Below are 25,450 nucleotides of genomic sequence, written 5' to 3' on the forward strand. Positions count from 1 at the left end.
TTCAAAATCTTTGCGGAATCTATCTTCTTTCCAGTTCCTTTGTCATCACCCTGGTCTAAACCACCATCCTGTCTTACCCAAATTATTTCAGTGGCCTCCCGACTGGGTCTCTCTGCTCCTATCTTTGTTTCTCTAAAGCTGATTCTCAACGAAGAAGCCTTGATGACGCTTTTAAAATAGATCATTGCAATTATCTACTCAAAACCTTCTAATGCCTCCATTGTGCTCAGAATAAAAGCCAAAGTACTTACAATGTCCTACAAGACCTTTATAGATGTGCCCCCTCCCATTATGTCTCTGACCAACTCCTCTTCCTACTGTTCCCTTTACTCACTTCACTGGAGCCAGGTAGAACTCCAAGCCATTGCTTAAACATGCTAAGCATTCTCTTGCCAAAAGGCTTTTGCATTGCTATTCCCTCTACCTAGAATGTTGTTCCTTCCAGATGTCCATAGAGCTAACTTTCCCATCCTCTCCAAATTATTGCTCAATTATTATCTCAATGAAAGCTTCCCTGGCCACCTTATTTAAAATTGTAAAATTGTAACTCTGGCTGGGCATGGTGTTTCATTCCTGTAATCCCAGCACTTTGGGAGGCCAAGGTGGGTGGATCCCTTGAGGCCAGGAGTTCGAGACTAGCCTGGCGAATGTGGTGAAACCTCGTCTCTGCTAAAGATACAAAAGAAAAAAACTAGTGAACGTGGTTGCGCACACCTACTAGTAGTAATCCCAGCTACTCCGGAGACTGAGACACCAGAAGCACCTGAACCCAGGAGGCAGAGGTTGCAGTGAGCCGAGATCATGCCACTGCCCTCCAGCCTGGGCGACAGTGTGAAACTCTGTCTCAATAAATAAATAAATAAATAAATAAATAAATAAATAAATAAATAAAAATTGCAACTCTCCTCACCCCTGATGCCCCTCCAGTTTTTCCTTTTTGCTCATAATACTTATCAAATTTGAATGAATTCTATAATTTTCTGAGCTATTATTATGTTTATGTTTATTGTCAGTCTCTCCCCCATAGAATGAAAGCTTTAAAAGGGATTTCTGTCTTTTTCACTGATGAGACCCAAGCACCTAGAACAGTTCCTGTCACATAGTAGACGCTCAATAAATCTGTATTGAATGAATTAAAATCTAGTGGCCAAAGTTGGCTTTCTCTTTGTTGAAATGGTAGGTTGGGGCCGAGCACAGTGGTTCATTGGTTCGTGCCTGTAATCCTAGCACTTTGGGATGCCGAGGAGGCGGATCACCTGAGGTCAGGAGTTCGAGATCAGCCTGGCCAACATGGCAAAACCCCATCTCTACTAAAAAAAATACAAAAAACAGCCAGGCATGGTGGCATGTGCCTGTAATCCTCTACTTGGGAAGCTGAGGCAGGAGAATCGCTTGAACCTTGGAGGTGGAAGTTGCAGTGATCCGAAATCACACCACTGCACTCCAGTCTGGGCGACAGAGAGAGACTCTGTCTCAAAAAAAAAAAAAAGAAAAAGAAATGGTAGATTGGCACATGTGATAGAGGTGTTAAAATTAGACAGGCAGACTGTGACCTTCTATGTGACATAATCCAAATAACTGAATGATTATTACAAAGGAAATTTATTTTTCTTCCATGTGATCCCATGTGACTTCATGCTGGGTTTATCATCTTGAACACCCCCAGTGGTAGGCAGTCCCCCCCTCCGTGGGAAACACTGGCCTATTACTCAGCAAAAATGGTAACGTCACCAGGGCTAGGTGACCTCGTCCATCTCCATTTCTATCTTACCTCCCAGAGTAAGCAGCCCCATTGTGGTTGTCCTTGGACGTATATCTCCCGGTTGGGTGGCTGTGACCATCCAGGACAGGACAGTCATGTGGCCCAACAGTCACACCCAGAATCCCTGAAAACTGTGCAGGGATTTCTTTGGCAGAAATGGGCTTCCTGACATTCCTCATGTTGCACCCCCACCTCCTCAGCCTGGCACACCCACGTAAAATCTCTCAGGCTGGCAGTGCCTTACCTTCAGGGAGATGGATGCTGTTTCATTGGTGAATAGGAGAATGGCCTGTGGCTGGAGTGTTTTCAGATAGAAACGGATGTGCCAGTTCCGAGCCGCTGGGGCCCTGTACCGCACGTAGCTCTGACCACTGAACCTTGCAGCAGTACCTGAGAAAGCAACCAAAGCTGTCACCTCTACTTGAAGTGGTCCCCACTGAGCCCTTGGACTGACTTTGTCTTATTTAATCGTTGGGTGGCAGACAGAATCATTGCTCATATTTTATACAAAGAAACTAGGCTGGGTGTGGGGCGTGCTGTACCTTTCCAGTCTCACACAGAGAGCCAGACAGGAGCCTTCACCCTACCTTTTGTTAGCTGCAGGGACCCCTGCCTTAGGTCCTAGCCTGAGTCAAGAAGTATTAACTTAAACCATTAAGAAAGCAAAAGTCATCCAGGTGCGGTGGCTCATGCCTATAATCCCAGCACTTTGGGAGGCTGCGGCGGAAGGATCACCAGAACCCAGAAGTTCGAGACCAGCCTGGGCAACGGAGCAAGACCTCATCTCTAAAAAATAAAATAAAAATAAAAATAGCCAGGCATGGTGCCACATGCCTGTAACTCCAGTTACTTAGAATTACATCCTCTCAGCTGAGGCAGGAGTATCACTTGAGCCCAGGAAGTCAAGGCTGTAGTGAGCCATGATCTTGCCACTGTATTCCAGCCTGGGTGACAGAGAGAGACTGTGTCTCTAAGAATAATAATAATAATAATAATAATAATGATAGTAATTTTAAAAAGAAAGTAAAAATCAGGCCAGAAATGTAATAAATCAAGTGTGTGAAAATCAAAATTTTTATTCTACATAGTTTCCATGTTGTTTCTGGCATTGGGAATCTACATTGGGAATACAGATTTTGCATGTGGGTGTGATTTTAGACCTACAAAGGTTTTTGCCTCAGGATATTTCCTTGTATCAGCAGGAGTTAATCATGTAGGAGGTCAAGAGCCACTCTATGATAAAGAGAGGGGGGCAGTGATAGACTGTATGGCCAAAAGTTTTGTAAAGGCTGGCATCCTCCATCCCGCCTTAGCAATGGCTAATGCACAGTTGCATAGTATGGAGTAAACTTGAGTTTCTTAAGCTTCTTTGACTGTGGGACACTCTTATGTGGACCACTCTTGGGAATAGCATTCTATTGAACCCCCTTTGGGAAGCACTGCCCTCCCCAGATTTTAAAAAAATCCACCCTCCTCAGAAGTGAGTCCAGCTATTAAATCCCCAAAACCTCAGTGTAAATAAGCTTGTCAGTTGTCAGGGGAGAGGATGAGCGGTCCACCCTCTAGATACCTAGCAAAGAGGAATTGTTGAAGAGAGAGAACAAAAGTCAAAAGAAGGAGAAGGAAGAACCAGAAAAGATGAGGCACAAGGGATTATAACACAGAGATTCCAGCTAGACGCAGTGGCTCACACCTGTAATCCCAGAACTTTGGAAGGCCAAGATGGGGGATCACCTGAGGTCAGGAGTTCAAGACCAGCCTGGTCAACATGGTGAAACCCCGTCTCTACTAAAAATACAAAAATTACCCAGGCATGGTGGCACTCGCCTGTAATTCTAGCTACTCAGGAGGCTGAGGCAGGAGACTTGCTTGAACCCAGGAGGCGGAAGTTGCAGTGAGCCGAGATTGTACCACTGCACTCCAGCCTGAATGATAGAGCGAGACTTCATCTCAAAAACAAAAACAAAAATCCAAAGAAGTCCGAAATTCCCTGACACTTGCAATTCCATTGTAGTAGGTACTTACTGGATGGGATATTGAAGACAATCTAGATCAGAAATTCCCACCCCTAGCTGGATATCAGGATCAGCTGGAGAATCTTTATGACACAGAATCCTAAGTTCTCCTCTCAGAGAGTCTGATTCAGTAGTTCTGGGTGACACGTGGAAATATGTATTTTAAAAATCTTACCATCGTGGGTGTAACTGGAAGGGGGCCCAAGGGAGGCTTCTGAGATGGTGGTCATATTCTTTCCTTGATCTGGGTACTGGCTACACAGATATATTTGCTTTATAAAAATTATTTGAGGTGTGTACTTATGATACATGAATTGGTTTCCTGTATGTTTTATATTTCACTAAAATGTTAAAAAATAAAAAAACCTCTTTTCAACTGATTCTGGTGATCCTTGAGTTTATTCAGTATTTCTTCAACTTAAGCCCTTGCACCTGCTGCTTCAGAATTAAATGCCAATTCTAGGACTCACTCAGAACTTTCTAAATAAAAACCTCTGGAGGTGACACCCAGGAGCATGTCTCTTTAAAATCACGCTCTCCAGAAGACTTTGCAAAATCTTGAATTTTAGAACCCCTGCTGTCTGATGCCAGGTGGCTGAGACAGACCCTTCAGCCTTCTTGGCTTTCCCTGCAGCAGGCCCTGGGGCAAGAAACACAGAGAAGGAAATCCTCTCCCTGACAGAGAGAAGCCCACCCAGCCTAAATCGAGTGGTCCCTGGACAAAGTCCACAAATCTTCTGAGAAATTATATCCCTAATGCCAGGCGGCTGGACCCATAAGGGGCAGGCCAGGCCAGGCCGGGCAGGCCAGGCCAGGCCAGGCAGGAGCGCTGGTGAGCTGAAAGTCATGTCACTTTCCTTTAGCCAAGACTCCTGAGCTGCTCCCTTGGTCTTAATGCCAGGGGTGCTAGGTGAGTCTTGGAGTGCCTGAAGAGCTTAGTGAAGAGTTCAGGCTTTAGAGCGGGACACACAGATATTTGAATAACCAGGCCTTCACTGGGAGCTGCTTGCAGGACACAGGCAAGCAGAAATCTCATATCCTGAACTTTGGCACCTTGGATGAGATATATATGACTCTACCTATGGTGAGCTGTAGTGCCAGTCAGTTTTGGGTGACGTCTGGGAAGTGGTGAGTGGCACGGCGGGCTCCTTGGGCAATGGCTGCTGTGGGATGACGTTGCCTCCATTGATCCTAGAGGTTTGTTGGGCCAGCCACGGGTTAAGTGCTTTTTATAACTGTAGGGAATGGCCCTTTTTAGCCCAGCTGGGAGGCGGATGTCAGCTATTTCACTACACAGTGAAACTCCATCAGAGGGATTTTAACAAGGTTGCAGCTAGTGACTGATGGGCTAAAGTTTCCTGTGTCTGAACTGTGGGGCTTTGACCCCGGACTGGTGATGTGGTGGTATTTGGTGGCTCGTGTGTTGGGCCTTTTTCTGTGTCGGGCGCTTGTTCTGAGAGTAGAAGCGCCCGATGCATGAGACTGGGAGTGTAGTTCACCATACTTGGCGAGCCCAGCTCAGAGTCACGGAGGTTAGTTTCCTAAAGTCCTGGATTTAGTAGAGGTAGGTAGAGGCTGGGATTTTAACCCATGAGGACTGAAGCCACAGCCTATGCTCTTAGCCATGATGTTAAACTGCATATTGTAGTCTTACTGTTATTTTCTAAATCTTGAAAGGGAGCTGAGAATTGGGTATTATTCCATAACTAGATTTTGTGAGGCCACTAACTGTCTTATGGTGATCAGTGGCCTTTGGGCTTATTTAAACTTCCCTGAACTCTCCCACAGAGCCTCAGTGGAATCTCCATGCTTGGAGTCAGGCGGGCTGAGCCCAGCAGTGCTGCTTGTCCCTAGGGAAGACGCGGTACTTACCATTGCAGGAGCAGCTCCTGTGCAGGTGGTGCCGTGGGGTCAGGATGCTAAGCCTGGCGGTGCTATATGTTGGCCCAACCTTGGGGTCCAGATGCACTGTGTTATGGCAGATTTGACTCTGGCAGGTTGGCCCCTGGCAGGGCACCACGGGCATAGCTGACCGCATCTGAACCCCCACTGAATGCTCCATCTCCTTGGCTGAGTGAGTGATGATGGATGCCAGCTCCTGGAACTCGTAGAAGGTTCCAGAATGCCCCTGAAAGACCAGGAGCACGTCCACCCCATCCACGGCCTCTGCAGGCTGAAGGCTGGCCAAGTGAATGTTAGCCCGTTTGATGTCCAGCTTATGGCTGAGGAACCTCTGCAGGTTCCGCCAGTGGTCACTCACCAGCTCCTCGGGGGTGAGCTGGTAGAAGCCCATCCACATGGCCTGCTGCAGAGCCTCCCGTCCTGCATGCCACACGTACACGTGGACCCCAGCAGTCGTGGTGAAGGTCCCATCGCTGACTGTGACGTTGAACGAGTAGCGGCCACGAGGCAGGCCCTGGGCGGCGATAATCTTGCCATCGGGTGCACCCACTGAGAAGTGCCTGCCCAGGGTCTCCTCTTCTGCCAGGCTATAGGTCAGCATGTCTTGGGGGTCTCGGTCTGTGGCATGGATCTTACCCACCATGCCACCCTGGAACTCCTCCTCCCCGACAGTGATGAAGATCTCCAGTGGGAGAGCAGAGGGTGCATAGTGGCTCTGCTCTGTGACATGGACACAGACAGACGTCGAAGACGAGAGGGGAGGGATGCCACTGTCTGACGCCTGTGGGCAAAACAAACACTGCTGTCACCCAACAGAATGGCAGTGCTCTCGGGCTTGACTGAGGCTGGGCCTCCCTGTGGAGCTACGTTTCTCTGCCCCACACCCAACTTGAGGGCTGGCTCAGTGCGTTGTCACATTTAGAAAAAAAAAAAATCGAACTCCAAAAACACTGACATGTAATAAAGATTTTCTGAAGGTTTTGTAGAGATTGAAGGAGGGAGTTACATCCTATACCATGCAGTAAAACAATGCAGTTTCCTCATCTGACGTCTCTCTGAGCCTCTTCCTAAATCTCTCCAGCCATAGACTTGGGCTAACTTCCTCATGAACTTTCTCATTCTGTCCCTGTCCTCAATTGTGCTGTCAGATGTCTCAGCGATTCTGATGCACCATGCACTCTGCTCAGCCTAAGAAAATTCTCCCTGGGATACCCTTTTGCTATGCGGTTGGAATGGGAGTCGGGATTTGTTCTTCTAGTCAGTCAACAAAGTCTCCTGCTGTGGCCAGGAGAAAAGAGATAATAAATAAGTTACCAAATAACTTGGATAAAGTGCTGTGAAGGAAATAAACAGAGACCTAACTTGGATCAGGTGGAAGGGAAGGAGTCTCTGTGGAGTGACATTTGAGTCCTGAGGAATGAGAAGAAGAGGTGACAGACAGAGGGAACAGCAAGTGTAAGGTCCTGGGGTAGGAATGCAGGCGGTATGTTCAACAGCACAGTCGGGGCCACTGGTGCTGGAGCAAGTGGGCAGGGAAGCAGGCCTGGCCTCACTGCTGGGCTGGCGCATGCAGGGTTGCAGTTTATGTCAGAACTGTGAAAAGCCGTGAGGGTGACAGGACCACACTTAAGTAGGGAAAAGAATGTAAATCATAAATGCATTTTCCTTTCATGTTTCACCACACATCCCTGCAACTTCCTGCCTGACTTAGAAAGGACAAGCTTGCCTTCCTCTCCTCAGTGATGTTATCACTTCCTCAGCTGTCAACAAGGGTCTCCACAATTTTCCCTGTAGTGATATCTTGTTTACCTGCACTCCAACACTTTCAATGTACAAGAAAGTTGTAAGATTACACCTACTGCTGGAAGTCATGCAAACACTGAAGAGATATCAATAGCAACAACAATAATTAACTACTACTAATTACAATGTATAGCTAACATTAGTTACAACAATACTACTACTACTGATTATGTATAATACAGAGCTAACATTAACTGAGTACAAACCATGTGCTAGCCATTATCATAGCTTATCTTTCTTATGAGATAGGTACTATCAAGTCACCCATCCTACAAAAAATATAACTGAGGCTCAAAGAGGTGAAGTAACTTGCCCAAGGTCATACAGCAGGTAAGGCCTGAGCAGAATCTAAATGCCTATCTGTGTCCATAGCCTGTGTTTTTCTTGGCTGGCCTCTGGTGCCTCCCAGTGCATGGAAGTGGAAATATGGGACAAATGCAATTGATGGTGATGATGCCAGTCGTTATCAAGCTCCTGTCTAGGCAGGGCATGTGCCTGGGTCTTAGAAAACAGAGGTCAGGAAGCCGTTCTCTGTCATCTCTCCCTAGGCAATCACATCCATGCTCTTGACTTTAAGGGCCATCTACCTATCCTCTGAGCTGCCAACTCCATTTCCCGGCTGCTCATTGGACACCTCCGCTTGGACGTCTCACAAACAACTGGGAAATAATGTGCAAAACAGAGCTTCGGTTTAGCCCATAAACCTGTCCTGCCTTCCCGTCTGGGCCTTTCCAGTCTCATAAATGCACTACCACCCAAGTCTTCACAGGAGCCAGCAGTTTAGAAATCATCCCTGAATCTTCTCTTTTCTTTCTGTCTCTACATCCACTCCACCAACTCCTATCAATTTACATACAAAATCTGTCCCAGATCTGTCCACTTCCTGCATCTTCTCCATCACCCCTTGGTCTCAGCCCCACTATCTCCAGCTTGGATGACTTCTCATTTGTCTCCCTCACGCACTCTATAGAGCTTGAAAAATGAGCTTCCTGAGACACAAAAAGGATCCCTTTTCCATCTGAAACCCTTCAACCACCTCTCATTGTACTTAGATTAGAATCTAAAAGTGTTATACCATCTAAACCATGTGCTAGCCATTATCATAGCTTATACTTAGAAGATTGGCTGTCCTGGTTTGTCAAGGACAGTCTTGATTTTTACCTGTTGTAAATCAGCTATTACCAAGTATTATTTTTAGTGCCTGTTTTGGACTGTATGTTTGTGTCCCCTCAAAATTCATATGTTAAAATCTAATTCCCAGTGTAACAGTATTTGGAGGTGGAGCCCTTGTATATGGGATTAGGGCCCTTATAAGAAGGGCCATGTGAGCATACAATGAGAAGCCAGCAGTCTGCCATCCAGAAGAGGGCGCTCACCAGAACCTGGCCATGCTGGCACCCCGATCTTGGACTTCCAGCCTCCAGAACTGTGGGAAATACATTTCTGTCCTTTAAGCCACCCAACCTGTGGTATTCTGTTGTAGCAGCCCAAATGGACTAAGTCAGTGCTTCTCTCACTCTCAAAAGGTCACAGTTTGGATCTCAGATAATACAGTCATCCAAGCCACAAGGCCCACACGATCTACCCAGCCTATCTCCTCAGCCTCATTCCCACCCCTGCTCATGATGTTCTGAGCACCTCAGGCCACTTCAGGCTCTTTCCCAACTCATGTTGCTCTTCCTGCCTGGAAGACTCTCCTGCCCACTTTTCACATGGTTGGCAGCTCAGCTCTCTGCTCAAATGTCACCTCCTGGGGGCAGCCACCCTCTGAATGTGTGTCCCCCTGTCTTATGAGTCTCTCATCACTTTACTTCCTTATCATCATTTGTAAGGATGTTACTTCTTTATCTGTCTATTGTTTATCTCCATGATTACAATTGAAAGCCCCTGGAGACAGGAACCATTCCCTCCTTTCCCTCTGCTATGTTCCTAGCAGCTTGCAAAGGGCCTCGCATGTCATAGATGCTCAATAAGTACTTGTTGAGAGATGGACTGACTGACTGAAAGAATGAATACATCATTCCCTGCCCATAAGTTCACAGAATAGTAGGGTCCACTGGACTTGAGATTTAGGGAAGGGATTTGGGGAAAAAAGTGAGGGAGAGATATCAGACCACCATCTTGGCCACTGTTCTTTAGCAATTCCTATGCAACCCATAACACCGCCACGAGAATCCCCTGCACATGTGCATACAATATCTGACTTGAACCCCAAGCCAGTTCTCTGAGGTAGGTTGTTTTAGCTCCTGAGGTTCAGAGAGCTGTTCTGGCTCAGCTCTAGGAGCTACAGTCAGAGGGTGTTTTGCCCAGGCACAGAGCAAGGATTAAGAATTTGGACTCCGGGGTCAGAGTGCTTGGGTTTGAAGCAACCCACCTTTGCCACTTATTACCAGTACTACTTTAAGCCAGTCACTTAAATCCTCTGTGTTCCTCAGTTTCCTCATCTGTAAAGTAGGGTGGTAACCATACCTGCCCTGAGTGTTGTGAGGCTTTAGTCCTGAGAAGCACCTAGCCCAGTGCCTGATGCATCCTAAGTGCTTTGTACATTTTTCCCCTAATGATAGAAACACTGATGGGGCTTTTGCCAGCATCTTTACTGTCCCCATGGTCACCACGAGAAGCCTAGCACAGCTCTCACCTGGATCTGAAGCTGATACCATTCCTGGGCCCTCCTGCTTAGGCCCTCAGCAGTCACCAGCCATCCATCCGGGGTCACTCGGAAGGCAGAGCCATCGTTCCCCTTGGTGATTCGAAATGAGTAGGGGGGGCCATTCTCTGGAGAGTCTGGGTCACTCAGGATCAGCTGCAGGACTTTGCTGCCAATGGGGGAGTTCTCCTGAGACCAAGAGTGACAGGAAAGCAAAGAGCAGAATGAGTCCCAGTCCTTCGTTTTGCACCTGTCTGGGTCCATCATCTGGAATGAGTCCTCAGTACTCTGACTGCTTGTAGATGATGCCTGGACATCAAGCTGCTGCTCATTCATTCTGCCTGCCTTTGAGGTAGTTGTTGACTGTCCTGTCTTGACCAGGAGCTCCCCAAGGGCAGTGTTGGGTCTTAGAAACACAGCCCATTGGGGCAGGAAGGATCCTTAGAGACCAAAGGTTAAACCCTTTATTCTGTAGAGAGATGACTTGCCCAACATCACACACTGCTGAATCATGTATTTAAATCAGTTATTACCTGGGTTACATAAGGGAATGTTGTGATTTGCAAAGCCAGTTGAACACTTATAAATGATTTCTTCCTTAGAGGACCTGCATGCAATATGCATCTGATAAGCACACTTAAAGATGACTAGGAATTTAATTAAGAAAAACCAGATTCCCTGAGTATCATTTTAGACTTTGTTGTATAGCATGGGAATTTAGTATACTATAACACAATGGTTGCTAACTTTTTAGCTTCACAATATTATCTACAAACAGCATCTAATGGGCAGAAACTGATCATTGCCTATCCAACAGACATTCTCTGTTCCTTTCTTATAAAATCCTGCTTTTGTTCAGATGTGGACTGGTGATATTCTCAGAAAAGATATTTTTAGTCAGGTAACTTGTTATTTGCAGCCAAAGCATCCTAACCCATACCCATAATATATAAAACAGGTAAAAGTGGAACAGCCCTAGGTAATGCACAGTGGGACCTAGAACTCTGCCTTTTTATTCACTCCCTCACCTCCCTCACCACTTATGACCCTGAAAATTACTCATAGAATCCCAAGGCCCTCTCCAAATCCTATTTGCAAACCATTAGTAGGGAATAGCTTGGGTTCTGGAAACAAACAACAACAACAAAAACGGGGTTAAATCCCAAGTTTGCCACATTCTAGGCATGGCATGTTTTTATACCTCAATCTTCTAAATCTGTAAAATGGGTACTACCTACTTCAGGCTGTTAAGGGTCTCAAACGAGGTAATGGATATGAAAGTGCCTAACACAGTGCCTGATTCCTTTTATTTCCATAATGCCCTCCAGCAGTCTGTGTTGCCTTTGGGGACATCAGTGGCAAAGTCACAGCCATTGTTCATGTGGACTAATACCACTGAGGAGCATCTTCTGCTAGGAGGGAAATGAAGGGAGGAAGGGCTCAGGGTGCCTTGGAAGCTCAAGCTTACCTGGACAGTGGTGCTATAGTTGAGCTGGAAGAATCTCGGTGGGTTATCGTTGACATCAGCCACTTGGATAGTGATGTCTGTGTCCTCATGCAGTGGAGGCTGCCCACTGTCTGTGGCTCGGAGCTTCAGGGAATAACTAGAGGCCTGTTGCAAAATGCCCAGTGCAGGTTAGCAATGAGGTAGTTGTCCCTCACTTCTGCCCCCTGAGTCATCACTAATATTTTCAGAAAAATAAGATGGAGACACTTTCCTATGTCCACCCCCACTGCCCACCCATAGCATTTTAGGGCTTAGGTTCTGGAGTCAGACAGAAATAGGTGTGATTCCCTACTCAATCATTTGCTACCAATGAGACCTTGGGAAAGTGAATGAATTTATGTGAGGATAATGTCAGGATGCACTTCCTTAAATTATTTTGAGGATCAAATGGCATAAATCCTTATAAAACATTTAGGAAAGTGTCTGGCATACAGTAGATGCTCAAATAATGTGGCTATTTTATAATGATCTAACGATCCCTGCTCAATTGTGAGAAGCCACCTGAGCTCCTCTAGGGAAGGTTATGGGGTCACTCAGGCCCTCTCCTGCCTCTGGCCTCACAGTCCACAGAGGCCCCACAGAGAAAACAAGTGAGAGACATTCTGGGCAGGTCTGAGGAAGTTTCAGGATGGGGTCTTGACTGCGATTCATCTTCTGGACCTGCAGTGGGACTGTGTCTCTGCTCTGATGAGCTCAGGGTACACCCCTCCCACATGACTCACCTGTTCCCAGTCCAGGGCCTTGGCCACCTGTAGCTCCCCCTTCTTGGGGTGAATGGTGAAGTGCCCAAGCTGGTTCCCTCCTATCAGGCTATAGGTAATGTCACTATTTAGGGGTCCATCTTCATCAGTCGCTGATACCTGCAGTGGGGGACGGGGATTGTGAAGGGAGGGACAGGAATCTTGACTCCTGGGAGTGTAGGGGGAAACGGATATGTCCCTGCCCCAATGACTGCCTTTGGGCTAGCAGTGCCGGGATCACAGTCATCCCTGCCGAAGTAATCTCTTCACTTACATCCTCGTGTGGACTTCAGCATGCCATGGTTTATTCATTCACTCACCATTCACTTTTGCTAATAGTATGCTAGGCCCTGTCCTAGAATGTGAGGAATGCGCTAAAATGAATATGCCTGCAGGAAGTTTAATGCCTAATTTTATGGGTAATTCTAATTTGGGGTAAAGTATGATTAGCCTTATGAGAGCACAGAGCACACAGTGATACATTACACTGGGGATATTAGGAAAGGATTCATGAAGCCCTGAAGGATCAGGAGGGCTTTTGGGGCTGGAGCAGGCATTCCAGGCAGAGGAAATACTGCGAGCCCAGAGTGTGGAAGTGCAGATGATGTTTGGGGGAAAGGTAGATATCCCTGTGTGGTTGGAGCATAGGATGTACCATAGTAGGGAGTGGAGGGAGAGACTGGAAGGTGGGATAAAGAGTGTGGGAGTGTGGGTGGACAGAATTGGGTTTCACTCCATTGAATGAGGGAGCTATTGCATATTTAAATGCAAAGAGGTATTATTTGATGTCCCCTCAGTCCCTGCTGTCATTGACAGCTGTCATTCCATGTCATCCACTATGGCCAGGCCCTTCCCAGGCTTGGGAGCCTCTGGCAGTCCTCTGGGGTCTGTCTCTTTTCTCTCTTCTCCTAACAAACCTCACCTATCCCATGCCCCATTGCATCATCTCTGATCTTATCACATGGCTCTGAGACATTCTCTCAGGAGAGATAGTTTGGCCAAGCATGGTTTGGCCATACTCAAATCTCACATAAACCTCTGACAAGTCAGAGTCAAATCTACAGTGTGTTAACTTAATAAACTGATCCATGCTCATAGATGGCTGTGTGTGGGGGTGAGATAAGAACCCACCCCAGAGTTCGTCCTCACAAAGAGCAAGGTGGCAGATCCTTACCGTAAGGATGACGTCACCCACAAGGGCATTCTCTAAGACCCTTGTGCTATATGGATCTTGGGGGAATTGGGGCCGGTGTTCATTGACATCAGTGATGTTGACCACGACTGTGGTCACGTCACTGAGGGAAGAGGAGCTCTTCCGGCTGCACTCAATGGACAGGAAGTACTTGGGGCTTGTCTCAAAGTCCAGGCTCGCGTTGACATACAGGATCCCTGAAGAAGCAAGAGGTGACAGGAGGAATGAGGCAGTTGGGCCCTCAAAGGCACAGGACTGAGGGTCTGAGCCCAGCCCTAGGAGAGGCAGCTCAACAGGGTTAGGCAAGGCGAGTGTTGTCTGTCATCTCCCCGTCCATCTCCCTTTGCTATCCCCTTGACTCCCTTCCCCATCATCTCTCTCATTTTCCTTATTATTATTCCAACAGCTGTATTTCCCTCACTTACTTCTGTAATATTTGATTTAAATCTCATTTAAATGTGTGATGCTAAATTTATCTCATTGAGACCTATAAGAACCCTGTGGGGCAGGAACAATTATGATTCCCATTTTCTAGGTCAGTCCATTGACCTAGATGCTCTAATAGGCAAGTGACTTGTCCAACCTCACCCAACTAGTAAATGACAGACCTTAGGTCATAAAATGAGATTCACAATACTCAAAGTTGCCAACAAATTGTTAGGGCATAGGTTATTATTCTGAAAACTGGAAAAAAGAAATAAAAGAACAAGGATTTATTCTGCCTTTCCTGGCTAACCAAATAGTTAATGGTGGACACTCTGCTTTTTGTTTTATTTTATTTTTCCTTCAACAGCATCACTTGCCAATGAACATCTTTTTATAATTCAGTCAGAAAATAATGAGGAGTAATAGGATTAGAAAATCACCATTTTACAGCCCTTAATGAAAAGGTATATCTATCTAGGAAATGATCAGCAAAGGCTGCTAAAACCATTAGAAGAAAGGCTGATGAAGAAGTCTATAATGGACTTACATACCCAAATTATAACTATATATTTATATATAATGGATCAGGTTGACAACACCTGAACTTACCATCTATCTTAACACCAGAAAAAAAAAAAAAAAGCCAGTTAGCCCTTATGTCCCTCCAGACATGATGCAAACAGCATAGCATTATCTGTGAATCACTGTGTTGACCAAGCACTGTCAACTAAACCTGATCAAGGCCTTTGATCCAAATGTCATTCCTGGGAAATACAAGGACCCGAGGGATACGCTATATGACACTATAAGGAGCCAACCAATCCAAACGATGGAAAATTCTATCAGACACATGACTCAAATGTTTCATTAAATAAATGGCAGCGGGAAATAAAGAGGAAGAAGAAAATGTTAGAGATTTAAGGACACTTAAAATCTTGCATATCAACCAAATACAATGTGTAGACGTTTTGGGGATACTAACAAACCAACTTCAAAAAGACATTGACGAGAATCTGAAAAATGGCCTGGTGATATTAAGAAATTGTTATCTTCTAGGTGTGATAAGGTATTGTGGTTTCATTTAGAAAAACACTTATTATTATACAGAGATACACACTGAAGTCCTTACAAATGAAATGACACTGTGTCTGGGATTGGATGGATGTGGGGGCCGAAGGGTAAAGAGGAAACCAGGCTGGCCTCTGCTGATGGTTACTGAAGCTGGGTGGTAGGAACATGGGGCCCATTGCACTATTCTATTTTTTTAATATGTTCAAAATCTCCATAGTAAATTTTTAAAAATATTGCTCAATGATAAGGCAGCTGTTTGGGGAGGTAGAGAGCACCATTCCAGGGGAGCCATGGGGAGGAATCTGCGTGAGACACAGGCTGACCTGGGTAGTCTCTGAGGCCCTTCGCTGAGTTTCTGTGAGCCTTAGATTCTTCTGTGGCTAGTAGGAAAGAAGAGAGAAGGTTTCCTAGTTCTTTCTGTCTTCATGAGAATAAGAGAAAATTAAGGGGTGCCAGGATGTTTGGAGCGGATGTGGGGATCCAGGAGGGAAGCAGGCAGCCTTGTCCAGGGTTGCTTAAGCCCCAGATTCCAGCAAGGGCTTCCTGCCTCTGCAACCAAGCCTTTTCTGCCTCCTGCGCTGGGCCTGAGCTGAGACCATGAAGCCACTAACTGTGGGAGGAGACTGTTCATTGAGGGTCCTCGACACAGAGACCTGGCTGGGGACGTGGGAGGGTCCCCTTTAAGAGAGGCTCCCACAAAAGCTGGCCCCCCGGGCGGAAGGAGGTACCTGGCACTTGGGGAGAAGCAGAAGAGAGGGGAGAAACGACCAGAGGAGGCCTGCTCTGGGAGGCGCAGCACAGGGCAGATACGCACACAGGGGAGGAACACAGCGCTCCCAGAAACCCTGTAGGCGACGCTTCCGGGTTTGGTGGATCAGGCTCTCACCTGTGCGAGCATCCAGGCGGAACCGGCCTTGCTCGTTCCCGCCGACCATACGGTAGCCGGTCTTCTCTGCGCCTGGGCGAGTGAGGGTGGCCAGCTGCAGCACCTCCGTGCCAGGTGGGGCGTCCTCGGGCACCTGCACACTGTGCTCGGTATTCAGGAACACGGGCAGGTAGTCTTCTAGGCCCACCACCGAGACCGTGACGGTGCCCAGCGTGGACAGCGATATTGGGGTGCCCAGGTCGGAGGCACGGACCGTGAGCTCCAGTGGTGCCTGGGGCCTGACCTGCAGCGGCTTTTCCAGGCGGATCACCCCAGTGGTGGCGTCGATGGAGAAGTGGCCTTCGGCTGAATCCGGCAGAGAGTAAACCACCTGGGCATTGGCGCCTGGCAGGGAGACCAAGGGTGTGAGTCACACTGAGGGCGCCCCCTCTGGCTCTGCCCGCAGCAAACCCTGCAGCCACAGGAGGGGCTGAGGAGGGGGCTCCCATGAAGGCTGACAAGCTGGCTCGGGTATGTGAGGAGTTGGGATCTCTCCAGCAGGGGGTCTTGACTGGGGCAGGGAGACCCAAGGCCTCACTAAAAGGTTTTTGGGGGAACCTAATCTGCAAATCTATCAAACTATCGGAAAATATTATGTGGGGATTAGGGTCTAATATCAGTTTATTAATGAAAAACGTGCAGATAAAACCACCCATAGAGAGTTCCTTGACTGAGATAGAACAGCTCTGTAGCTTGATTGTGGTGTTGGTTACAAGAATCTAAACGGGATAATATTGCATAGAACTAAGTGTGTGTGTACACATACACACACACACACACACACAAATGAGTTCATATAGAAACTGATGAAATCTGAGTAATAAGGCTGTAGTCTAGTTACCAACAATGGTCCAATGTCAATTTTCCAGTTTTGATATTATCCTGCTGCTATGTAAGATGCTCCCATTAGGGAAGCTGCATGTAGCGTGCACACAGTCCCCACCAGTCCTATTTTTGCAACTTCCTATGGAGTCTATAATTACGTCAACATAAAAAGTTAAGAAAACACCCATGGAAGTTCTTAGTAAATCAAAACACACAGTGTTTCTCCAGCTTTGTCTCCAATTCTGTTATTTTCTTTGGTTAAGTACCAGATGAAGCAGTTGGCCATAGTGTATGAAAAACACCAACATTTAAGGCTCAGCTGTGAGGTTCTGCCCCAGTGAGATGAACACAGGCCCTCAGCCTAAGGGTCTCACATCTCCCACACACGTGGAACACACACTTCTCTGGTGGAATGGTGACAGGAGTTGCCTCTGAGAAGAGTTGAATTTATATCCATTAAATGCACATGCCATGCAACTTCCCCATATAGGCACTTATATGAAGAAACCATAATTTTTCTAGAGACAGAGAGATGCTGGTCAAGCCACACCTGGATTATTTAGTTGAAATATTTGGGTTGGAATAACCATTTTGGAAAGATTAATGGTAAATTGATGTAAGGCCACTCTAGGAGCCATCTAGGAGATCTGTGTGATTGTAGAGGGCAGGACCAGGACTGACAGATGTCCCACTTGATAATGGCCTGAAGAACCATAGAAGGAAAGGGCTGCTTAAGACATAGGGAGCATCCTGTCCCTGGAGGTGTGTAAGCAGTGGCTAAGGGAGCACTCACAGAGCCCTGCAGCCATTAGATGGAGAGGTAGATAAGATGGCTTATAGGTCACTCCAGCTCTGATGTATTCCTGATCTCTCCTATCAAACCCATTTCTGCATCTCAAGCAAGTCTATTCCACTTCCACTTGTTACCTCCAACACACATGCACGCACACACACACAACACATACACACACATTTCCCAGGTCCAGCTACTCTGCCTTTCTGTTGACTGTTTGCTCTCTCTAGAACCCCTTCATCCCTCGAATATCTCACCTCCTTCAATGCCAAGCTAAAACTCACTTTCTCTAGGAAATCTTAATTTTACCCTGCTGGTGTCAAACAGAGCAGGGTGTTTTGATCCCACTTTTATCATCATCATTTTCCTGTGTTGACCTGGCTACTCTGATGCTGACAGCATTTTTTTAACCCTACCTGCATTATAAAATTTGACTCAGGAAAATTGAACAGCTATATATATATATATATATCTCATATTAATGAGTTATATATATGTATGTATACACATATGTACATATATACAATCAGAATAGAACACGCTGTGGTAGCAGAAGCTATAATTGGTACAATATGGAACAAATATGTTTGAATGAATGCAATTTACCTTGTAAATTTTAAAAGAAAAAGAATTAACTCCAATGAAAATAGTGGCACCAGAGTTAAAATGTAAAATATTGAAAATGATTCAACTTCACTGTTTAGAAAATTGATCAAGGAATGTAATGGGTTTACTGGGGTTGGTGCCCAAAATTCCTTTCCTGAGGCAAATTAATCAGAATTGAAGAAGTCTGATTGGTATATTTCTGATTAAATGTTTGTACTTAAAAATGCCTTTGTGGTTAAATGACAGTATTGAAAAGTCCCCAGGTCTAAGTGGAAGGGGAGAAACAATAAGGCTGAAATACCTTTTTCCTGCTTCAAAACATTGCTAAAATCATTTGTCATATAGCACTTAGGTGTGCAGTTTGAGGATAAATACTTTTTACTTTTAAGTGTCCACAGACTCAACAAGGAGGCACAGCCCTTACCAGTCCTAGAGAGACACAAAGGGGACCCAGGAGATCATTGGAAATGGCCTCAATCCTTCTCAGACTCACCTTGGTCGGGATCCCGGGCAAATACTACAGCCACAGGGGTCTTCACTGTGGTGTTGTCAAAGACAGCCACAGTACAGTGGCTGGGGAAGAACCGTGGGGCATTGTCATTCACATCCTCCACATGGAGGGTGACGTCTGCCTGGCACGATCGGCCACCTCCATCCGTCGCCTTGGCAACAAGGTTGAACACATCCTTCCTTTCTCGGTCCAGGGCTGTGAGTGTGGTCAGCTCCCCTGGCCAGAGAAATGACAAAAGTTGAGCTTTCTCTGGGGAAATATTACCCAAGCATGTGCCCTCTAGATATCTACAGGAGACAAACGCAGCCACACAGAGTTTTGTTCGCAGCAAGCGGGGGTCAATACAGTCAGGAAAGCAGCTAAGCCTATATTCCCCCACACCCATTCACATCCCTGATTCTCCCAAACGCACTTCATCACATTGCCAGTTTAAGATAATCACCAACAAGCTAAAAATAGGTATATTCTTAAAGGCCAATTAGGCAATTTCTAACAATATATAAAATGCATTTTTCCTTTGGTTCATAATTCCACTTCTAGGAATATATATATTCTAGAGAATAATCAACCCAACGATAAAAATCTATGTATAAGGATATTCTCTGCAGCACTGTTTATAATAGCAACATACTGAAATCATCCTATATGTCTTTCAAAAAGGGACTGGTTAAGTATATTATGATTTTTTTTTTTTTTTGAGACGGAGTCTTGCTCGGTAGCCCGGGCTGGAGTGCAGTGGCCGGATCTCAGCTCACTGCAAGCTCCGCCTCCCGGGTTTACGCCATTCTCCTGCCTCAGCCTCCCAAGTAGCTGGGACTACAGGCGCCCGCCACCTCGCCCGGCTAGTTTTTTGTATTTTTAGTAGAGACGGGGTTTCACGGTGTTAGCCAGGATGGTCTCGATCTCCTGACCTCGTGATCCGCCCGTCTCGGCCTCCCAAAGTGCTGGGATTACAGGCTTGAGCCACCGCGCCCGGCCCAAGTATATTATGATTTAGCCACACAGTAAAATACCATGTATGATGTTATATGTATCTTGGTTTTCATGCGTGGCTTCTGCCTATAACTCCCACAGCCCTTGTTATACAGTCTTTTGTTATAATGTTGGGTATGTTAGGCCTCAGGAAGCACGATGTCTCTGACCTTCTCCTGCTCTCCTTTCACCTGCTCCAAGGCAAGACTCCCATCTTTCCCCCCTTTTCTGATTGTGGGTTTTAAGACTCTCCCCAGAGAGGGTCCTGCCTTATACCCTGGGGCAAATAATGCTGACATCATGAGGCTCCCATAACAACCCAAGAGGACTGGGTTCCGAGAGCTTCCACATAGCTGAACACATGGCAGTTCCTGGAGGGTGGTGCGCCCAGGGAGGATACGGGAGCCCCTTTCCTCATGTCTCACCCTACACCTCTCTTCACCTGTATCCTTTGCAATATCCTTTATAATAAACCAGTAAACACAAGTGTTTTTCTGAGTTCTGTGAGCTGTCCCAACAAATTAATCAAACCCAAAGAAGGAGTCTTGGGAGCCCCAACTTGAAGCCAGTTGGTCAGACATTCTGGAGGCCTGGACTTGCAACTGGTATCTGGGTAAGGGGGTACAGTCTTGTGGACAGAGCCCTCAACCCGTGGGATCTGACACTATCTCCAGGTAGATAGTGTCAGAATTGACTTAGAGGATGTGTGAGTGGTCTCTGCTGCTTGTTGTATGGGGAAAACCCACACACATTTGGCCACAGAATTCTTCTATGTTGATGATTGCTTTGGTGTGAGAGCAGAGGGAAAACCTGGTTTGAGAGAGGTTTTTCCAAAACACCATAAAACCAAAAATGGCCAGGCGCGGTGGCTCACGCCTGTAATCCCAGCACTTTGGGAGGCCGAGGTGGGCGGATCACGAGGTCAGGAGATCAAGACCATCCTGGCTAACAAGGTGAAACCACATCTCTACTAAAAACACAAAAATTAGCCGGGCGTGGTGGTGGGTCCCTGTAGTCCCAGCTACTCAGGAGGCTGAGGCAGGAGAATGGCATGAACCCGGGAGGTGGAGCTTGCAGTGAGCCTAGAGTGCACCACTGCACTCCAGCCTGGGCAACAGAGCAAGACTCCATCTCAAAAAAACAAAACAAAACAAAAAACAACCAAAAATGAATTATGATAGAGCTTTGAGATACAGCTGAGTGAAGAAAAGCAACTTACAAATAGTATTCTACTTTCATGAAGTAATTATATAGAGATTTTGGAGATGTATGGAAAACCAGTTGGATAGAATATATACCAAGAGTCCTTATCTGTGGAGGAAGGGGTTATCATGCAGACGTTCCAGTTTCTGCATAATGCATAGCTACATTACTTGAATTTTATACCATGAACATGTATTATTTCCATATTCAGAAGAAATGCCATTTTTTTTTTCTTTAAGTCCTTGCTGATCATCCTGCAAAGAGCAGCAGAGAGAGGTTAGGTAACCTGCCTGGGTCACTCTGCATGCCCCTGCTGGGTTTAGGAAGGACAACATTGTCCCCTATCTACCCAGAGAGCTTCCTGTGACACCCCTCTCCCCTGCCACCTCCTGCTCAGGTATCTCCAAGTCATCCTTTGAGCTACTGGACCCAAGCCAAGTGTCAGCAGCTGGCCCTTGTGACCTGGGCCTTCTGTGCTGCCCATCCCCACACCCTCCCCTGCAGCAGCAGGGCAGGAATCCCTCCTAGATGGGCTGGTCTTCCAAAGGAAGTCCACGCCACCAGACTCTCACAGCCCAGCCTCTCCTGGCTACTCCTGGCCTACCCTGCAGGAATCTCTGCTTCTTATTCTGCTGTATCCCCTGGCTAGTAACAATGATAAGGGCAACCACATCCTACTGAGTCAGACCTGGGCTAGGCTTCCATATGGTTTCTCACTTGTGATCTTCACAACAATTCTATAAGACGTTATCCCCGGTTTGCAGCATAGATATCTTGAGATCATGTTCTTGGCCATGACACTCACCTGCCTAAATCCCCCAGTGGCTCTAAAGGTGGGATTTGGCCCTGCCCACCCTGGGGCCTCATTTTTTGTCCTCTCTCTTCCCTCTCTGGGCACCAGTTTCTGGCCTTCTCTCAGGTCCTCAGTGTGCGTGAGCTATTGGTCCCCAAAGTCCAAGATCTGTCGTATGAATTCTCCTGCCTTGAGTGCCCTTTCCCCTACTCTCTCACCCCTGGCTAACTGTTCTGTGTCTGCAAGGCTCACATAAAGTGACATTTCCTCAGTGATGTTTTACTTAACCCCACTCCATAGCCCAAGTCAAGTTCTGTTGCCAAATATTCCCATAGCTAGCAAAGAGAGACACTAAGAGGGCAGAGATGAACAGAGACAGAGAGAGAGAAAGCAGAAGAAAGAAAGAAGGAAAGGAACAGAAAGAAGGTAGAATAAGATGAAACATGCAAGGAAAATTGAGGTTTAAAACAGGAAGAGGATGACAAGAGAAGAAAGAAAGAAAAGAGAGAATGGAAAAGTTCTGCCATCCAAAAGCCCACAGGCAGGGCTAGAAGGGACGGCTACAACTTCTTCCACCCAGTCCTTTGAGGCTTTTGGAGGAGGAAGGAGAGATGAGCCTGATGCAAGCATTCTGGAAGGTGTCAGGTCAACCTCCCCTGCCTCTGTGGCGAGGCCATGCTATTAAGCTCATCTCCCTGACTATATTCCCAGGACAGACCCTTGACCTCTGAGTCAGGTCTGGACTCCAGTGGCTCCATCACTTGGCCCACCCTCCCTTTGCTGCAGGTACTGTCACGGCATCTGAGGGAGTGGCAGAGGGGAAAGGCTGGAGCTCCCTGAGAATTCAATTTTTCTTCAGTGGCTGGCTCTGAGCCAGCCTCCAAGCATCATGCTTTCAACCACTGTGGAGTGTGGGCAAGCATGGACCCTACATGCCCTGGATGGAAACTTTATTCATTTTCTTGTTTTCTTTTTTTTTTTTTTGAGACAGTCTCACTCTGTTGTCCAGGCTTGAGTGCGGTGGCACAATTTTGGCTCACTGCAACCTCCTCCTCCTGTGTTCAAGCAATTCTGCCTCAGTCTCCTAGGTAGCTGGGAGTACAGGTGCGTGCCACCACACCTGGCTAATTTTTTTTGTATTTTTAGTAGAGACGGGGTTTCACCATGTTGGCCAAGTTGGTCTCAAACCCCTGACATCAGGTGATCCACCTGCCTCGGCCTCCCAAAGTGCTTGGATTACAGGCGTGGATGGAAGTTTTATGCCTGGGCAGGCTGTGTGGAGGTGGTTCCCCAGGCCTCTTTTTTCTGGCTGTAATGATGCTGTGAATCATCTCTGGGAGGGCCAGGGTGAGCCTGATCCCAGCCTCTCCCAGCATGGGGAGGACAGAGGTTGGTTGTAATGATGGCTGAGGGAAAAGAGAAGGAAGGTGACCACCATTCTCTCCAAAAAAGCCTCCTTCTGAGACCACCCCAAATATGGTCATCTCGGATCCTGAAAAGACATTTTGCATGCATACCAATAACTAGACTCTCTTTTTCTACTATGCTTTATGTGACTGGCATGTAGAAGAGCGGAGGAAGAAAAGGTGACGAGATATAAGTATTTATGTGTGTTGCTAGGCATGTGTCTATACATGTATATGTGTGTGCAAGCAAGTTGAAGTTTCTATATATGCAAATGCATATGTAAGTATGTTCATGTGAATTTATTATGTATAGTTGCATGTGTGGGTGAGTATATGGATGATTGTGCTAGGTATATAGGTATATGCTTATATGTTCATGTGTATACATGTATAGGTATTTGCCTGGGTGTATAGGGTTGTAGATGATCCTTTGTGTATATGTGTGGGTATGTATAACTGTGCATTTGTATATATATACTGAATGGCTGGATTATGATAATTTGAGATGTTATAAAATTAAAATGTTAGCAGTTTAACTTTATCTGTAAACTTTGAAAGAATGTAAATCCTCTCAAAATTAAAAATTACTTACTGTGTTTTAAAAAATATGTTTAAAATCAAAGTTCCATGACAGCAATTGTTGGTTTATGCCTCTAGGAACACAGTTTCTCTCCTGACAAATGCATACGCACACACACACACACCACTCAACATTTGTTCCCACTGGAAGTTTGGAGTTAAATTACATGAGATCCTTAAGAAAGTATCCCTCACCAAATGAAATTGCCCTATCTCATGTTTATGTCTGTATAAGTGAAAGAGGACATCTCAATGGGCTAAATTACCCCAGCCGATGTGGAGAGGTGCATATATGGGCATGGAGCAAGGGGTTTGTCTGGGGCCAGGTCTCTATGAGTGTATTTGATAATAGTGAGTCATGTCAACAAGATGAGCAGTGCCAGGGATTTGTCCATTGGGCATGGCTGGCTGTGTTTGGAGAATGCGTATGTTACTTTCCTTCTGGATATGTTCTGCGGAGAAATAGACCTTTGTTGGGAATGTAGGGGGAGAGATGTGGACCATGAGTCTTGAACAGCTTGGTATATCCCTATGGGGGCCAAGGAATTACCTAGAATGGTCCCTGCCCCTGGGAACTCGTCTGAGGCTTTCTGGGGAGAAGCAAGGGAGGTGAGGTCAGTGATGGCCAGCCTCAGAGATGGGTCCCTTGGTCCTCCTTTCTCCTGCCCCTCACTCTCTGTTCTCCTGCCCCTCAATCTCCCTTCTCCTGCCCCTCACCCTCTGTTCTCCCGCCCCTCACTCTACCTTCCTTGCCTCCACTACCCACTCCGCCCCTCACCAGGCTCTCACCTGTGAGCACTGTGGGCTGTTATCATTGACGTCCAGGACAAAGATCTCCACGGTGACCGAAGCCTGGAACTTGCCATCAGATGCTGTGACTCTGAGTAAGTACTTGGCTGTGTGCTCACGGTCCAGGGTCTTCCTTGAGGAAATCCTCCACTCATCTCCAACTTGGCTGATGCCAAACTGGCCCAGGGGGTCTCCCTCTAAACAGATGGGGCAGAGCTTTCAGAAGCCAAGCAATAGAAATGAACTCGGCTTTGTGTCATAGGTGGCTGCCCATCGGACACATTTTTTAGAATTGCTGGGAAAGCAAACATTTCCTTCCTTAACTAGGAACCCACAGTTCTACACTGAGTCCACTTTTTGCTGTTATGAAGCTACTTTGGACTTCAAATGCCTCCTGTTAAATGAAATTATCAATGCAACAAGCATCACTCCAAAATATGTGGCTGAAGGGAGGGTTATTTTTGTGGCCCAGAAGGCATGGGAGGAAGTTAAAGGGGAATAAATTTCAATTCTATGTAAATATCTAAGAGGCATAGCTATATAACAGTGGAGAGGTAGGAAGCAATGAAAAACACCAAACACTCCAAGGTTTTATTTTATAACTAAGGACCCACCCTAAGTGGAGGTTCTGTAGGAGCACTAGGTTTGCTTGCTAAATCATCTTTCTTTCCTTGACACTAATCACTGACAAGAATGTAGGAATATGGATTTCTCACTCTGAGATCCTAAGATTCCGGAGTTCTAAGATCCAACTGCTCCAAGAATTGATAATATGTTGACATTTATTACTCTATTATCCTGAGATTTTAAGACTTCTGTGTTTTTAGGAGTCTGATATTTTAAGATGATAAGATTCTATTTTTCTACAACTCTGTATTTCAAACAGCTTTGATCCTATGTCTTCAGGAGTCTGTGGTTCTTGGTCAGAATTACAGGCTCGTGGGCTTTTCACTGGACAGCTGTGAGAGCAGAAGGAGCCATGT

The 25,450-nt window shown here is 46.3% G+C and overlaps 1 protein-coding gene across 1 annotated transcript in view; it reads right to left on the reverse strand.

The window, feature by feature from the left end:
* FAT2 (FAT atypical cadherin 2) overlaps nucleotides 1-25,450 on the reverse strand; it is a 73,996-nt gene that overhangs the window by 11,542 nt on the left and 37,004 nt on the right. Inside the window, exons 11-20 of the mRNA XM_031666829.1 lie at nucleotides 24,456-24,664; nucleotides 24,229-24,268; nucleotides 18,708-19,106; nucleotides 15,952-16,335; nucleotides 13,551-13,765; nucleotides 12,359-12,496; nucleotides 11,598-11,741; nucleotides 10,121-10,318; nucleotides 5,650-6,460; nucleotides 2,007-2,152 (exon numbers count right to left, since the gene is read on the reverse strand). Of these exons, the coding sequence (XP_031522689.1) occupies nucleotides 2,007-2,152; nucleotides 5,650-6,460; nucleotides 10,121-10,318; nucleotides 11,598-11,741; nucleotides 12,359-12,496; nucleotides 13,551-13,765; nucleotides 15,952-16,335; nucleotides 18,708-19,106; nucleotides 24,229-24,268; nucleotides 24,456-24,664 (2,684 nt within the window). The remainder of the gene's footprint in view (nucleotides 1-2,006; nucleotides 2,153-5,649; nucleotides 6,461-10,120; nucleotides 10,319-11,597; nucleotides 11,742-12,358; nucleotides 12,497-13,550; nucleotides 13,766-15,951; nucleotides 16,336-18,707; nucleotides 19,107-24,228; nucleotides 24,269-24,455; nucleotides 24,665-25,450) is intronic.

This window comes from Papio anubis, chromosome 5 (genome assembly GCF_008728515.1).
Source record: "Papio anubis isolate 15944 chromosome 5, Panubis1.0, whole genome shotgun sequence".
NCBI lineage: Eukaryota > Metazoa > Chordata > Mammalia > Primates > Cercopithecidae > Papio > Papio anubis.